Raw genomic sequence first — 16,182 nt, forward strand, 5'->3', positions numbered from 1 at the left:
CACGGGTTTGTTTACCTTTCTGACATGGTCCACAGACATATGAGTTACCTGAACTTAAATTTGGCATACATCTCACAACATCAAACTTACACAGATTCTTCAAGGTCTTGAAGCTCATATGTCCCAATTTTTGATGCCATAGGTCTAAATCACTCATCTTGGCACTTAGGCAACCATCACCTTCTCCCAATTGATAGCAATTGTCAGCAGAACAAGTACCTGACATCACACAAACATTGGCATCATTAAAAACTTCACAATTATTTTTATTGAACTTAACATGTAAATCACCGTCACAAAGTTGAATTATGCTTATTAAGTTTGAGTTAAGTCCTTCAACGTGTAGAACATTATGAAGTTCAGGAAGCCCGTCAACATTCAGGGTTCCTTTGCCTACAATTCTTCCTTTGTCACCACCATCATAGGTTACACGCCCACTTTTTACTTCAACATAATCCGTGAGGGGTTTTTTTGATCCGGTCATGTGGCGTGAGCACCCACTATCAAAGTACCATATACCTGCAACGTTAGTTTTAAAAGACGTATAAATGACATTGCAATGAATAACAGCTTTTGGTACCCAAACTTTCTTCACGGGAGGTTTCTTAACTGTTGTGTTGCGCCTGGTGTTGAGAAACACGGTGGGCAACACCCGATTTGCATGCCAGTTCATATAGTCATTTCTCATCTTAAAACAAAAAGGTTTGATGTGATCTGACTTATGACAGTAGTGGCAAATAAAGCGGCGCTTCCTTTGTTTCGGCTTTTGCATCTTGGTTGGGAGAGTTTTCACCACAGGATAAATCTTTGAAGGGATCAGATCGACTTTCCTTTCCCTATTGAAAGCAGTTGATTGTGATCCGGATTTGGAAGTTTCTCCATGTTCATATGTGTTTTTCACGTATCCAAGACCAGCTCTACTGTCATTTCCCATCATTAGCATCGAGTCAAGTTTTGTTGAACTGGAGTTCAATTTTCCAAGAGTTTTTTAGGCTTTCTCAAGATCATCCTTGACACTACGAAGCTCAAGATCTTTCTCTCTAAGCACAACTTCAAGTCGAGACACACATTCTTTCAGATCTGTATTCTCCTTAGAGAGGATCGAATTTATTTTATTTCTTTTGGTCCAATCTTCGTATAGCTCTTCATACATAGCCTGCACACCTTCAAGGGTGAGTTCATCAGAATCAGTATCCTGGATTTCACGATTACCTGAGTCATTGTGAGATTTAGCATTGAAACACAAGGATTTTGAAGTGGTGTTGCGGCCCGGTGTTGCAACACCAGAGGCAACACCGTGCGGGTTGACTTGCAGCCAGAAGTTTTCCTTCAAAACAGCAGTGTTTGTAGACAGTACGTCCATTGAGATTCTGTAAAATTTCCTGTAAAAAAAACAACAATAATAAACCAGAATCAATCACTTAGTGTATCAAGCGTTGGCTCTGATACCACTTGAAAGGGATGTTGTTCATAAACGTACAGGAAATAAATTAAAACATTATAATGTGTGTATCAGAAGTTAGTGTTGTGCTCTGGTGTTGTTAACACGAGCACACAACATGCAGCAGAAATTAAGTATTAACACACAAATATAACTTTAATAAATTAATATCAGATTTAAATTATGCACAAGTATGAATACTTGTGCGATGCCTCATGGCAAAAAATTCACTAGAAAATTTATATAAATCATTTACACCAAAAAACAATACTAGTGAGAAAACAAAACCAAATTCCTTGACACTCCAAGGAATTAAAAATGCATCAAAATAAACCACATAAAAACTAGATGCATAAAATAAAAACGTATTGCTTAAAACAAACACAACCACTCTTCGATCAACACTCTGCGTCAGTGTTGTTCTTGAGTGTTGTCAACACCAATCAGCAACACGGTATGTGAATCAATCACACAAAATCTTCAACACGAAAATCTTCAATATCTGAACTCTCTGTGTGTTCAGAAAAATCCAGCAGCTCTCATACGGTGTAAAGTGATCAACCGATCACACAAAAACGTCTCATCAAAATAGGCTCGGCTCTCGTATATTTCTTCTATGCAAGAACTCCTTAGCCGACCTTTACGTGCACTCTTGAAAACCTCCAGTTGATCCTTTCCACAACAAAGTGATCACACGATCACACAAAACTTCAGCACCTGCACAATAAAGTGACCATTCGATCACATAAAAACTGTAGAGCAAATATATGTTGGACTCTTATAATTTCTTCTATGTGAAAAGCTTCCTAGTCCAACTCTCTCCTGTCAAAACTCTCATGCGGCTGTGAATTTCTTCATATATATATATCCTTTGCTTGACCTAAAATTCATTCCTTAAATAGTCCTAGAAAATATAGAAATAATATTTTCATTAGAGATAACACTCTTTTAAACATGGATAAAATATCTTGGAGATAAAAATCATAATAAAACAAATCATATAACATGGCACAACGATGTCTGTATTTGTAACGGATTTCTAGATTCAAAAAGACTATTGTTGTAGGCGATGCCTATATAGATATATATATACCAGTCAGGATTACTTAGGAACTCTCTCTCTTCCGAATTTCAACTTTCCTATTTGTCTAAGCAAAGTTCTTTTAGTTAAAAGAAATTTTTGAGAGTCCGACTGATCATATCAAGTATACGCTTATACTTTGTAATTTGATCATTAAGATCAATTCGTGGGTAGAATTTCATTGAGAAATCATCGTACTTGAGAGAAAGTCTCACTAATCATAGTGTTTAAGTTTTTGAAAGACTTAAGTGTTTCAGTTAGGTTGTGCGTGAAGTCCTGTTGCAACAGGGAAGTTGTAAATTTATAAATTTTAAAAGTCTTTTAATGAAATTTTTTCGCAAGAAAGATTGGGTGAGGTGAGAGTAATTTAATGTCTCTAAACATCCGAAAGCAAACTTGTGTTATTTGCATTTCAGTTATCTTGTTTTTGCTCAATATTTGATAGCCAAACTGTTCTTACCATAATCCATTTTGTTGTGTTCAATCATTATCGATGAGCATTTTTCTATGCAGTAACCAACTATTAGCTTATTAATATCTTATCGATAAGAATTACATTTCAGCATTGTTAACCCAACTGACAGAATTTATTGAGATTATTTATTCACTCCCTCCATCTAAATCAATCTTCGATCCTAACAAGTGGTATCATAGCGAGTTAATTTTTGTTTTTGAACACTAAATTCAAGATGACCTCCTTCAGTAAGATTTTCATGTTCTCCAAAGAGGATTTTGACGATTGAAAAATCAGGATGTAGGCTCATTTAGCTGCACATGATGATGTTAGCTGCACATAATGATGATGTAACGTCTCGAAAATTTGAAGGTCCGCACGAACCTGCAAGTTATCAAATTTCTTATGTATTTTAATCAATTTGTTTAATTGCATTAATTAAATGTGGTAGACACGTTTACATGTTTAAAGTATTAGTTTCTACTAGAATGCATTAAATTGTGTTTTAAAGGTGATTCGAGACGCGATCGAGAAACGGAGACTGGTGACCATAAAAAGGGAAATATTTTTATTAATAACTATTTTTAATTGTTTAATATATGGTATATTTTAAGGATTATTTTTGAAAATGAGGTATTTTGAAGGTGTTTTCACGTGCCAAGTTGTATTTTAAACCAGCAATCAATTTTTGACGAAAATATGGACTTTTTGGAGGCTCATTTATTATTTTCGAAAAGCAATATAAACAAAATATTTTCAATATTATCTAATGGACCTATTATACTAGGTTAATGGGCCTAAGCTTGCACCATGTATTTTTATATCAAAATAAAGCTAACAAACCCTAACCTTTACACACACAAACTCACGCCCCTCACCCTAAAAGCACAATGACTCTTCCATCAGTACATAAACACACACACACACCACACGTTTTCAAGAGAAATTCACACAAGGTTTGAAGAAAATTCAGCAAGCTTCTTCCCTATATCTCCGCCAACGTTCCTCGCATCGCAAGTTGTTTTTCGTGCGTGAAAAACGCAAAGGCACGCCTTAATCTTTCTTCACTCATCTTTCACACAATATTATGCATTTTGATACATGATTGCATGAAAAACAAGATGCACTTTTTTATTTTCGTTTTTATGGCATAAACATGATAAAACTAGAATTTTCATCTTTTAAAACTCTTGCTTATGATGCACAAAGGGGCTTCCATGGTAGGGTTATTAGAAGGGATTTTTTTTCCACATGTTTAAGGGTCCTTAGGTGCATGTTTAAAGGTTGGACAAGATAGGGTACCTTGATGAACGAAAATTGGGTTTCTATGTGCTAGGGTTTGCGTTTTTCATCCTAGGCGAGGGATACTGCTAGCTGTTGTTTGGGACGTGTTAAAGGGTTCTAAGGGAGTCTAGTCATGGTCCTAGAGGGGCTGTGCAAGGGATGGAATGGGAGGACATAGGGTGCACGTGCGTTTGGGTAGCTTAAGGCATGAAGGGGCACGGGTTTAGGGCTAAGCTTGCATGGGCTGTAGAGGTGGTATAGGAAGGGTATAAGGGGCTCTTTCAAGGTCCTAGGAGGGTTAGTCAGGGTCTTATTGTGTCGGCTAAGGGCTAGGAACGAAGGGGGGCGCATGAATTGTAAGGTTAGGGTTTGGTCGATTATGGACATAAATGTCCAGCAAAGTTCTAGGCTTGTTCTATTGTTATAAATGGTTTTGGGGTGTATATACTATGGTTAGATGTTAATAATTTATGGTTCGAATTTGGTAAGTTTTGGTTAAGTGTTGGGTCAATACGGGTTAAAACCGAGACGTAGGGTTAGGCTTTAAATGCGAATTGATAAATTAGTCGAGGAGCTTAAGTTTACGTCTAAAAAATATTTATGGGTGTATTTTAAGGTGTTATGTTAAGTTTGGATGGATTTGGGTTGTCGTTTTAAGGTCTAAGGATAAATTAGGAAAGTTAGGGTTTCACGGGCAAAACTATCATTTTACACTTGAAAAATGTTAGACGTCATGACATTGCCCTGAATACTGTAATAAATGTTGAAATGTTTATTTCAAATTTTTATGGAATTTTATGATGAAACATTGATGCTAAAAGGCATGTTGCATGTTTGGTTTAAAAGAAAATTGATTTATATATGCATAAGTTTTTATAAGTGAAGGAAATATGAATAGTTGAAGAAGGTGAATTGATTTTGACTAATACGATGATATAATGATATATAAGACCAATGCTCAGTTGATGGGTGAGAGTATCGCTGATGTCTCCGTCGCCCGGTACCGTGGTAATACGTAGATGGATCCATCGACCTACAGCTAATACGAAAGTCATAATTGAGGATCTGAAATCAATAAAAAGTAAAACGTATATGTTTATGATGAAAGGAAAAAGTATATGATGAAAGGAAAATGTTTAAGTTTATGCATGTTCATGAAAGACTATTTTATTAAAAATATTTTCATTGTTGCTTGTGAAAGTTTATGTATTATTTGCTATCATGATTAAGGTTTGCTGAGTCGATAGACTCACTAGTGTGATCGATGTAGGTGAGCATGCTATTGATTGAGGACCTGATGGTTGAACTAGCTGGACTGAAGGTGCACACGACCTGAGGACCGTCGCTAGTTTTCATCAAAATTATGTTTATGATTTAGGATTTCTTTATAGATTTTATGACTTATATGCTTTTGAGTGATTTTGAGAGGATTTAAAGAGTTTATATTTTATTTTGAAAAAGCTAGTTTTAGGTTTGGTGACATTTACAAATTTATATTTTGAATTGCGTTCTTTTGAATTTTAAATAATAAGTTGGTTGGTATTTTAATAGCAAAAAAATTTATAAATATATGCATAGTATTTCGGCCGAGAGTTGTAGAAAAATATTTTAGTACATTTTAAAGAAAAACGAGTAGTGGACGTTTCAAATGATATATAGTATGTCATCACATATTGACCAATGAAAATTAATGAAGGCCAATACAGCTATTGCAATTTCAGATGGTGCGCCTCAAATGCTTGAAAAGACACGAATGGAGAAGGCTGGTGAAGACAAGAAGCAAGACCAACTTAGACAATGTGGCTAAGGAAATTTTATACAAGACATTAGACAAAAATATCTTCAGTAAAATCAAGATGTGTTATACTGCTAAAAACATCTGGGAGAAACTGACCCAGTTGTGCTAGGGCAATGACCAAACGAAAGACAACAAATTGTATCTTGCTTTATAGAAGTTTGATGGCATCAATATGAATTCGGGGAGGGGAGTCTATGTCAGACTTTGATGAACGAGTGAGCAGCATTATAATAGAGTTGGCTGCTTTGGGAAAAAATTATGGAAATCGTGAGATAGCTCTGAAGGTGATGAAGGCATTCCCAGTAGAATGAGATGTCAAAACAATGGACATGGGTGAATCAAAAGACCTTAATAAGATTGAACTCACGATTTGTTTGAAGACCTTAAGGCATATAAATTTCAACTTGATTCAATAACCGATTGTGAATAACATCCAAACTGATGAAGGCTCTGGATGCTACATCAATTATCAGTTTGTCTCGAAAAAGAAGACAGTCGAGCAGTTAAGCAATGATGCAATGTCATTATTTGTAAAATAATTTGGAAAGTTTTTAAGGAAGAACCAAGGTAATTTTCAAATCCCAAGCAGGCACAATAATTACCAAAAATAGTCCACTGATGAAGACAATGCATGTTTCAACTGTGAGAAAGTTGGTCATTTCATAGCCGACTGTCCTAAATCGAAGAAGGAGAGAGAAGGACGACTGAAAAAGAAGACCAATCTCATGACAAGAAAAAGAAGAAGAAAAAGTCCAAGGATGACAAGTCATTCAAGAAGAAAAGAAAGCAGAAGGTACTGGTGGCTGATAACAACAAGGCCAAGTGGGTAGATTCCGATTCTGACTCGTCCTCCACTAGTGGAAGCGAAAAAGATTAGGTGCAGTGTCTCGTGGCAAATTTTGAGCTGGATTCCATTAGTTAATATGTATTTGATTTTAGCTTAATTGTTTTTACATGAAATGGTTTTATTACTGTACTTCATGATATAGTAAATAAGTACAAGAGACTTTCTCAATCATTCAAAGAAGTTAAAGCAAAACAAACAAAACTAACTGATAGGGATACAGAGCATAACTAGGAACAGTCAAGTGAAGTGTTCTGTCTTAAGGTAGATATTGAAAACTCAAGACTGAGAATGAGCGAGTACAGGTTGAGCATCGGCAATTAATTTCTAGATTCAAAAAAGGCGAACGTTACAGGCGATGCCTATATATACATCAGTTAGGCTTACTTGAGAACTCTCTCTCCCTCCTCCGAACTTCAACTTTTCTATCTGTCTAAGCAAATTTCTACGAGCTAAAAGAAATTTTTTAGAATCCAACTGATCATATCAAGCACAAGCTTATACTTGGTGATTTGATCATTAAGGATCAATTTATGCTTAGAATTTCATGAAAATCAATTGTAATTGAAAGTAAAAAGTCCTACTGGTCATATTGTTTAAGTTTCTAAAATACTAAGAGTTTTAGTCATGATGTATGGTAAATTCTATTGAAGTAGACAGTTACAAAGTGTTGTAATTGTCAAAGTTTTTTTAATGAAATCATTTTGCATGGAAGAAGGGGGTGACATGTGAGTAATTCAAGTCTCCAAATATCTAGAAACAAACTTGTGTTATTTACATTTCAATTAGCATGTTTTTGTTCAATATTTGATAGCCAGACTGTTTTTACCATAAACCATTTTATCGTGCTCAACCCTTATCAATATACATTTTTCCGCGCAATAACCAACTATTGGCTTATTGATACTTTACCGACGAGAAATATATTTCAATGTTGTTAACCCAACCGAAATATTTCAAAAATTTATTGAGATTATTTATTCAACCCCTCTAAATCAATCTCCACCATATGTTTATTAATTATAAATTATTTTATTTTCACAAATGAGAGCTCATAAAATATTGAAATAATTTTGAGAGAATAATAAATTTTCCAATATAAATTTTATAAAAAAATTATATTATTACATTATACAATACACGTGAGTCACTATTAAAATTATTTTTGAGGGAGAATAATAAAGATAATACTAATTTTATTAATTTTGTAATATGGTTTTTACCGGGAAAAGGACTTGATCTCTTTTATCAAAGCATCGATATCACTAAAGGAAGAGCCCCCTTCTTCCACCGCCCTCCTTCCCTCCACCGCCAGACCCTTCGCCCGCCGCCTCATTTCTACCACCTCACCGCCGTCATTGCCCATCAACCTACGCACCGCCACCTCCACCTTCTCCCTCCCCACCACCACCTTCCTCTCCATATTCCACGAAGCCCACTCCTCGCTCCCCACCCTCAACCCAATCTTCAACACCTCAGTCACCAGCTTCTCATTATAAAACTGCTCCGCCGAAAGAGGCCACGTGATCATCGGCACGCCAGCGCAAACGCCCTCGAGCGTCGAATTCCATCCGCAATGCGTCATGAATCCTCCAACTGATTCATATTCCAAGATCAACAACTGTGGGGCCCATCCCTTGATGATCAATCCCCGTTTAGAACTCGAGATTCTCTCTTCAAATCCATCTGGAAAGCGTTTTTTAGCCTCTCCATTCTCTTCGATTCCAAGAATTTTTCCGACTACCCATATAAAACTTTTCCCCGATGCTTCAAGTCCAGAAGCAAGTTCGTATATCTGCACACTGCTCATTCGAGCTAAACTGCCGAAACTTACGTAGAGAACCGAATTGGGTTTATGTGAATCAAGCCAATTCAAGCAGCTATGCTTATCAATGGCGGATGACTGCCCTCTTTCCGCCTTTTCCTCTTGATTCCTGTTGTATAAAGAAACAGGCCCCACCATCCAAGTTTTTTTCCCGGTTACATTTCTGTAATAATCCACATATGCTGGCTCCAGGGCGTAGAAGCTATTGATCACCTGTCCGAAACTGTTCTGCTCAGATTTCTTGGACTTTCCAGGGAATTCGATTCCATTTCTGAGGGAAATCGGCAGCTGGGATCTACACAGTTTTAACTTATCCGGAAGTCCCGGCAACAAAAAAGGCTCCGAATCAGATTCCACTTTGTTATGCGGCAAATGGGTTTCAAGAACGTGCTCACAGCATCTGTAAAAGCAGCAGTTTCCATTGAATATAATTTTTGGAACTCCAGTAGCGTCGATGACATCAGCAGCCCAGCGGTGGAAGGTGTCGATGATAATGCAGTCAGGGCGGCGGCTGAGGAGGAGGTTGTGGAGTGGTTCTTGAAGGCATGAGGTATCAGTTAACGGCGGCGCTGACATATCTATGGTCTTGAGGACGGCGGAATCAGGCGGCAGTTGGAGGGTGTGGAGGTGGATTTGGAGGCCGGATTCTTGGTCTCTTTGGATGGAATTCTGGAACACGGCAGCATCGTCGTTTGGGATGGTGAGGATAACGGAGGTAGCGCCGTGGGAGGCGAAAAGCCTGGAGAGATCGATCATCGGGATAAAATGGCCGCCGCCGACGAATGGAAAAAAGAAGATGTGGACCCGCTGCCGACGAATGGATTGGGAAGCCATGAAAGATGAGTGATCGAGCCAACACAAGGGTTCAATTTACCTCGTATTATTTATTGTTGACGCTGCTGCATGTCAAATTATTGGCTAATCAGTGGGCCCCATTTGCGGATATTTTATATTTTATTTTCATTTTTTCCTCAGATAACTCCTACATATTCCATTAATCACTTTTAATTAATTTATTTATTCATATTTTTTAATGTAATAATAATAATAATAATAATAATCACTTGGGAATCTCCATTTTATGAAAAAATATAACCAAATCAATTATTTGAAAAATAAAAAAATTATACATTTGAACAAACGCATAATACCTATATCTCGTGTGTGTCACAATTGCTAGTCATCAATAAAATCTAAATTATAATGATCATAATTCCACAAAGTCCAATAAATGTGTTCATTTTAACATAATCGAATTCCTCGAGAACCACTTCATAATGTAAACAAAGTCTACTACCAATCTCCAGTCTCAAACAGGATACTAGATTCTAACTAAGGAATTTTTTTACAGACGCCACACAAGAATCTTGAAGCATCTTCAAAACCTTGCTCGTCTCTTCGCATATCGCGATAGCCAAGGACCGTAAATATAGCTAGTAATCCCTCAAACCCTCCCACAACATGGGGATATAGCAAACCCAATCCAATAATGGAAAATCGCGCTTATATTTCACATATCGATGATACAAATATGGAGGGGGGTCGTCACATTTTCTCGTTAGCCTGCTTAATTTGAAGGGCAGCTTGAACAACATTGCCCCGAGTAATAATTCCAATCTATCATATAGAAAATTGAATGTTATGTTCTCAAAAAAAATTAAAAATTGTAAGAGCTCTGTTTTGCTGATATATGTAAAATGAGAGGTAGAATAGATGCATGGACATTACCAACTTCCCTTCACCATCAACAACTGGTAGTCGGCGGTACTTCGTTCTGAGCAATAACCTAGCAAGTGCAAGAAATTCCTCGAATTACGATTTAATGTACGAGCAAATAAATATACAAAACATGTAATGTCCCACACTTTCTCCAAGCCTCTCTACGCTTAAAAATACAATGAAAAGGAAAAATAAGAGAAGCTGACCAATGATTGGATATTAATAATAAAGGTAGTTTTTCTACAGACAAACGTGCTGGATTCAAGTCACATCAGACACAAGATCGTAACGGGAAATATTAGTTACTTATTTTAACGCAAGACTCCATTCTGTGAAGTATCAGAAAGGAATTGTGGGGTATATTACCAATTCAAGATCTTTTTTATTCACCCTAATTCGACTACTCTTTTCTTTTTTCTTATTTTGTCTCCAACCATCGTTTTTAAGTAAAAAATAATAAATGACGATAATCTTTCCCTTTCAGCATATTATGTACCGATCCAAGTCAAAATCTGAAGGTCTTCTAATATACCAAGTACTTTTTCATCATAACTGCTAGGCATCAGACAGTATGCCCAAAAAATGCCTCGTTCCCACAAATACATAGAAACTACTACAGACCCTAAAACAAATTACCCACAGTTTAAATAGGACAACCGCATGGACAACACAACCTTCAAGTCATACAAAAAAACGTTAATTAGAGGTCCAATCAGACTGGAATTTATTTGTCCGCTGGAAATATTATTTCTCCGAAGTGCCATTATTGCACCTTTAGGTGTAGCAAATATGTGATCCCTCCAGTTTTATGATTTTCTCTATTAATCCATGCCAAAGTTCAGTACCTCAGAAGTCACAAGGTTCACCTTTAAATTCGATGGATCTTGTGAGACAACTTTGAATGGACATTACAGAAAAAAAAAGGCTTTATCTCCAAATTTCATATCTATATCAATGGAAGTATTGTACTGTCATTCTTAAAATGGATGACAGACACTCGCAAATAGTGATTCGTAATACAGTTTTTGTCCGACATGAATAACCCAGAACGATGCTCAGTAATAATTATTGAAGTATTAAAAAAGAGATGCAAGAACAAGTGCAAATACCTCGCAGCATCCTCAAGATTGGTGTTTTCACGCACAGCAAGGGGGGTGGGAGTCATAACGTCCCCAACAACCTTCCCACTAGTTTTACCTAGTAGCCTCTGAATTTCATTGAATGTCTGCCATGATATAAAGTATTAGAAACTGATGAGAATATCCCAATCAATCAAACTAAAGATGCTCACGAAACAGTATTAATTGGAGCAGCTTAAGTTCATTCTCACAGCATATCTATTTCAATACAGTGAAAATACATAAGAAACAATTCAAAGAACATCAAATGGTCCGAGAGTTGTAAAGCATGTGGCATGCATCATCACATGACATTTCAAATTGTTGAAATTAAAACACATGAAGAACCGACAAGTTCATTGACTGCAGTCTTGCGCTCTAATGACAGGAGAGTTCTCATCTAATCGGCCGTGAATAACATTTGACCAATTAAATATTATTAACTTGAATATTCTGCTAATTCTTTAGTCCTGTAGAGTCTAAAAGTAATTTTTTATTGGCATAACATGTATACTACCAAGTAAAAACCACTTTTCACATATTACAAAATTCATAAAAATGATTCCTCAAAAAAATATCATAAAAATGAAAATTAGGCAGAGATTGTGCTAAATACTTGTAGCATCTTGAGTATAAAGCTCATATTACGTGGGTATCTACAAGACCACAATGTGGTGCTTGAATATTATGTAAAGTAGAGATCTCAAACAAAGAAATATGAGTTTCCCTTACTTTCCAGGTACTGTCGACATCTGGAAACATATTTGTCTCCTGTTGACCGCCACCTACTTGCAGAAGAGAATGTGACATGATTAGATATCATAACTTATGTAAGGTACCGAACTTGTGAAAGGCAAATTCACTTTTCTACTCAATAGAAGAAAAGAGTATAGAGGTAATCTTTATAAGATCTATAGCATAATAAAAAGCAATTGCACGATGCAGAATGTATATTATCCCTTGGGAAACAACTCAAAACCTAAAGATTTTAAAAAACGGTGTTGAGCCAGAATTTGGTCATATGTAGTTCTTTCTTTTATGTAATTTGGAACAAATTTAGGGGCAGGGAGACGTGAACCTGTTGCACTATAGAGTAATTCCTTCATGCTACCACATCACCCCTGTTTTCTAATATATAACTTGGTCATCGAGATGACCTCTCCATCTAATCAAGCACACAGCTTAGAATTCTAGGAAAATTAGCTAAAACTCGTATTCAATGGTACCTGAAATGGAGTCAAGTGCCAACAAGTCATAGTCAGAAACCACACCGACCTGCATCAAACAACTTAGAATTGGTTAACTTGAGTTATAAGAAAATCCATATTTAAAACTAAATGAAACAAACCCTTAAAGAAGTGCAAAAGAATTGACGAACTCCAGGAAGAAATCTTTCACTATTAAAACTCGCAAATTGAAACTTCGACGAAAACCTTAAACCATGACATCTAATGTAAACGCCACCCAACCAAGCATTTACAAAGCAAAAGATGTCCGTTCCTTGTAGCTCACAATATCTAATGCACATGGATGATGGAAATGTTGCATGCAAAAATTTATGCACATAGATGAAAAACATGGTATTACCAACTTCCAGTTGTCATCAATCACAGGAAATCCAGTAATTCTCTTCTCAACAAGAGTCTCTAGTGCTGTACATCCAAGAAAAAACACTATAATCAAAGAAGAAAAAAATAACATTCTTAAACCAAATAGAGGGTCAGCAATACCTTCAGAGACAGTAGTTGAAGGTCTTACAACATACAAATGCTCTTTAGTTGTCATAAAATCACCAACAGTGTAAATTCCTTCTCGTGTCTGTCAGATGACAAAGCTGAGCACTAGGCAGGATTTAAACTAAAAAAGAAATCATTTACATGCCGATAACGCTTCACCAAACAACTTTTCAAGGGTATAACTACAGGGTTTCATCAATTGGTCCCCTTTACTATGAACTAAATTTAGGCAATTGCAATTGGGTTCAAAACTTGCGAAAAAGTTGCACCATTTGGCAGCATATGGAAGCAGATGATTACAAATTACAGGTCCGTTTGTTAGCATATCAGATGGTTGTCGCTACATGAATTACCAAATCAGCTAGCTAGGGAATATGGATTAGTGAAACCCAAATAAGTGATACCATATAAGACGTGTCTAGAGAGTAGAGACTGCGTGCTATATTTAGAAAATTATGCTCTCTACATTGAGACAACATTTCTTGCTCAGATGGCCATATTCTCAAGCATAACAATCGTTCTAATGAGTTTCACCCACTCCAAACAAGAACATAATTCACTTTCTCTGCCTAGATTTCAAAACCTGATCCCACTAATTTCCCTTCGCAACACCTCACATCGGGGGAAATCTTGAAACCAAGTACCCCTTCTCTGATTAAGAGATCCAAAAGCACACAACTTTGTCCGATGACCGATCCACGTTTATAGGCTTCCATTCAACTGACCATAGTTATAAATTGAAAGCAACATGCCAAAAACAGCACACCGGAATTTCAAACCAACCTAAAAGTGTTTAACCAGAAACAAAACAGAGTCTTTCCCAAACAACTTACGGGGACGGAATTTGCGGTACCCGCGGCGTTCTGAAGATTCTGGGACCGTCGAAATCGAGAATCACGACGCCACTGGCGCCATCGGACGCAGATAGATGAATCAACAGCAACGGCGGGCTTGTGGAGGCCGGAATTGGTACAATACATGAGGGTGCAGGGCGAAGAGTGGCAATGGACGGTGGAGATTGCTCCCGGAAGAAGAGCAGTAATGGACTCCATTATTAGGAAACGTCGATTGATAAGAAAAAATAGGGGGAGAAATGAGAATAATATCCTCGTTGAGTCGGCCAAGGGCGTGTTTGGTGTGCCAAAGTATAGCTCGCTTTCTTGAAAGGGTCGTTTTCTGTTCACTTTACGACACGTGACTTTGCTCCGACGTAACTCTGATGTTTCATTTAATTTTGGTCATGAATTTAGGTTGTATTATTTTTATATATTTATTTTTATTTAATTTTCTATCGTTTAAATAAAAAACTATTTTATATAATATTATGTTTTTCAATTTTTTAAAAAATATTATCGTGAATTTTGATATATTGATTGTTTGTAATTATTGTTAATATATATATATATTAATTACAATTTTAATATAAATATTTTGTAAGATATCTAAAAAGACAAAAATTTATGTGAGACGATCTCACAGGTCGTATTTTGTGAGACGGTATTTTATTTGAGTCATCTATGAAAAATATTACTTTTTATGCTAAGAGTATTATTTTTAATTGTGAATATCGGTAAGGTTGATCCGTCTCACAGATAAAGATTTGTGAGACCGTCTCACAAAAGACCTACTCATCTAAACAATATTCAAAAATTTTAAATAAATTTATTCAAAAACAAAAAAATTAATTTTTTTTAAAAAAATCATTTTTTGTTTAAAATTTTAATAGACAAAATAATTTATGGTTCTTTTAAATATAATTTTAATAAGTAATCATTTCACTCGACGAGATAAAGAAGCAAATTTTGTTATCTCAAATAATATAAATATTTTTTATATAATCATTTTTTATAATAATATTTAAATTTTAAATGTATTAATTATATTATATAAATAATTTTAAATAAATATCTAAATGTTAATCCTTACTGATTTTAATCAATTATTGCATAAAATAACACCATACATGATTTGTTACGTGGGATAAAATTTTCATGCTCATTTTTTGAGATCAGCGTGGAATTATTATTTGAGAAATTGAGTGTACCTAAGATTAAGGAGTTAAAAGCGTTTAAAATGGGTTTTATAATATAATATACATAAATAAATATTTATAAATCAATCAAAGTAAGATAAAGTCTTTTTTGTTTCACGTGAAATATGGTAAAGCACGGAAGTGAAATTTTGTTTTGATTTTTTTTTAATGACATGAGAATCCGTTAGTCATTATTTTTAGGTGTTAACCAAGTAAATAGTACTGAATAAACAATGTGTGACATGTTTGTCGAGAAAAAATGTTTAATATAGAGAATCGAACTTTTTATCATTGATCAAACGCACAACTTCTCTGCCAATTCGAATACGCTTGGACATTTTGAACACGTATGCATTGTTCTTATTGAAAAAAGAAATGTTGACAATGAAATGAAGGGAACAAGTGTTTGCAAGAAGTAATTGGAAGTTGGATAGTTGACAATTGGCAACCCGCCGTGAACAACTTCTCCTTTTTCCCCGGATGAGGCCAATTGCTGTGGCTCCTACGACCGGCATTCACATGTGGGATTGATGAGTAATTCAAATATTATTTAAAATATAATCTTTAAACTTTATTAGGAATTCACAATTTCATTGGTTTGTAACAATTTTTATTTAAGAAAAATATAAAAAAAGAGAGTATAATATTTAAATAAAGAGTTACATTATTCAATCACGGATCATACAATGGACACATAGGCAATATCCTGGCTTTCAATTGAAAGCTACTAACGATCAACAATCAAATTTATCTTTGATCTAGAGAAACCAATTCTTGACAGGCAGGTGGCAAAGAAGAATATAAGCAGTTGTTTAGTAGCTCAAACATCAATTGAACATCGTTTGTTTCG

At 35.6% G+C, this 16,182-nt stretch overlaps 2 protein-coding genes across 2 annotated transcripts; both read right to left on the bottom strand.

The window, feature by feature from the left end:
* Positions 1–7,989: 7,989 nt before the first annotated feature.
* On the bottom strand, positions 7,990–9,658 carry LOC142527236 (abscisate beta-glucosyltransferase-like). Its single transcript, XM_075631979.1, has one exon. It carries the CDS (start codon positions 9,559–9,561, stop codon positions 8,122–8,124), a length of 1,440 nt encoding a protein of 479 aa, XP_075488094.1. The 5' UTR covers positions 9,562–9,658; the 3' UTR covers positions 7,990–8,121.
* A 256-nt stretch (positions 9,659–9,914) lies between these two features.
* On the bottom strand, positions 9,915–14,415 carry LOC142527238 (CBS domain-containing protein CBSX2, chloroplastic-like). The gene is made up of 8 exons (XM_075631980.1): positions 14,134–14,415; positions 13,295–13,382; positions 13,152–13,216; positions 12,791–12,839; positions 12,297–12,349; positions 11,556–11,671; positions 10,456–10,513; positions 9,915–10,344 (listed from the first exon to the last, which is right to left on the bottom strand). The coding sequence occupies exons 1-8, from the start codon at positions 14,350–14,352 to the stop codon at positions 10,273–10,275; spliced, it is 720 nt and encodes a 239-aa protein (XP_075488095.1). The 5' UTR covers positions 14,353–14,415; the 3' UTR covers positions 9,915–10,272.
* Positions 14,416–16,182: the final 1,767 nt, after the last annotated feature.

The sequence above is a fragment of the Primulina tabacum genome, chromosome 15 (genome assembly GCF_025594145.1).
Source record: "Primulina tabacum isolate GXHZ01 chromosome 15, ASM2559414v2, whole genome shotgun sequence".
Taxonomy (NCBI): Eukaryota; Viridiplantae; Streptophyta; class Magnoliopsida; order Lamiales; family Gesneriaceae; genus Primulina; species Primulina tabacum.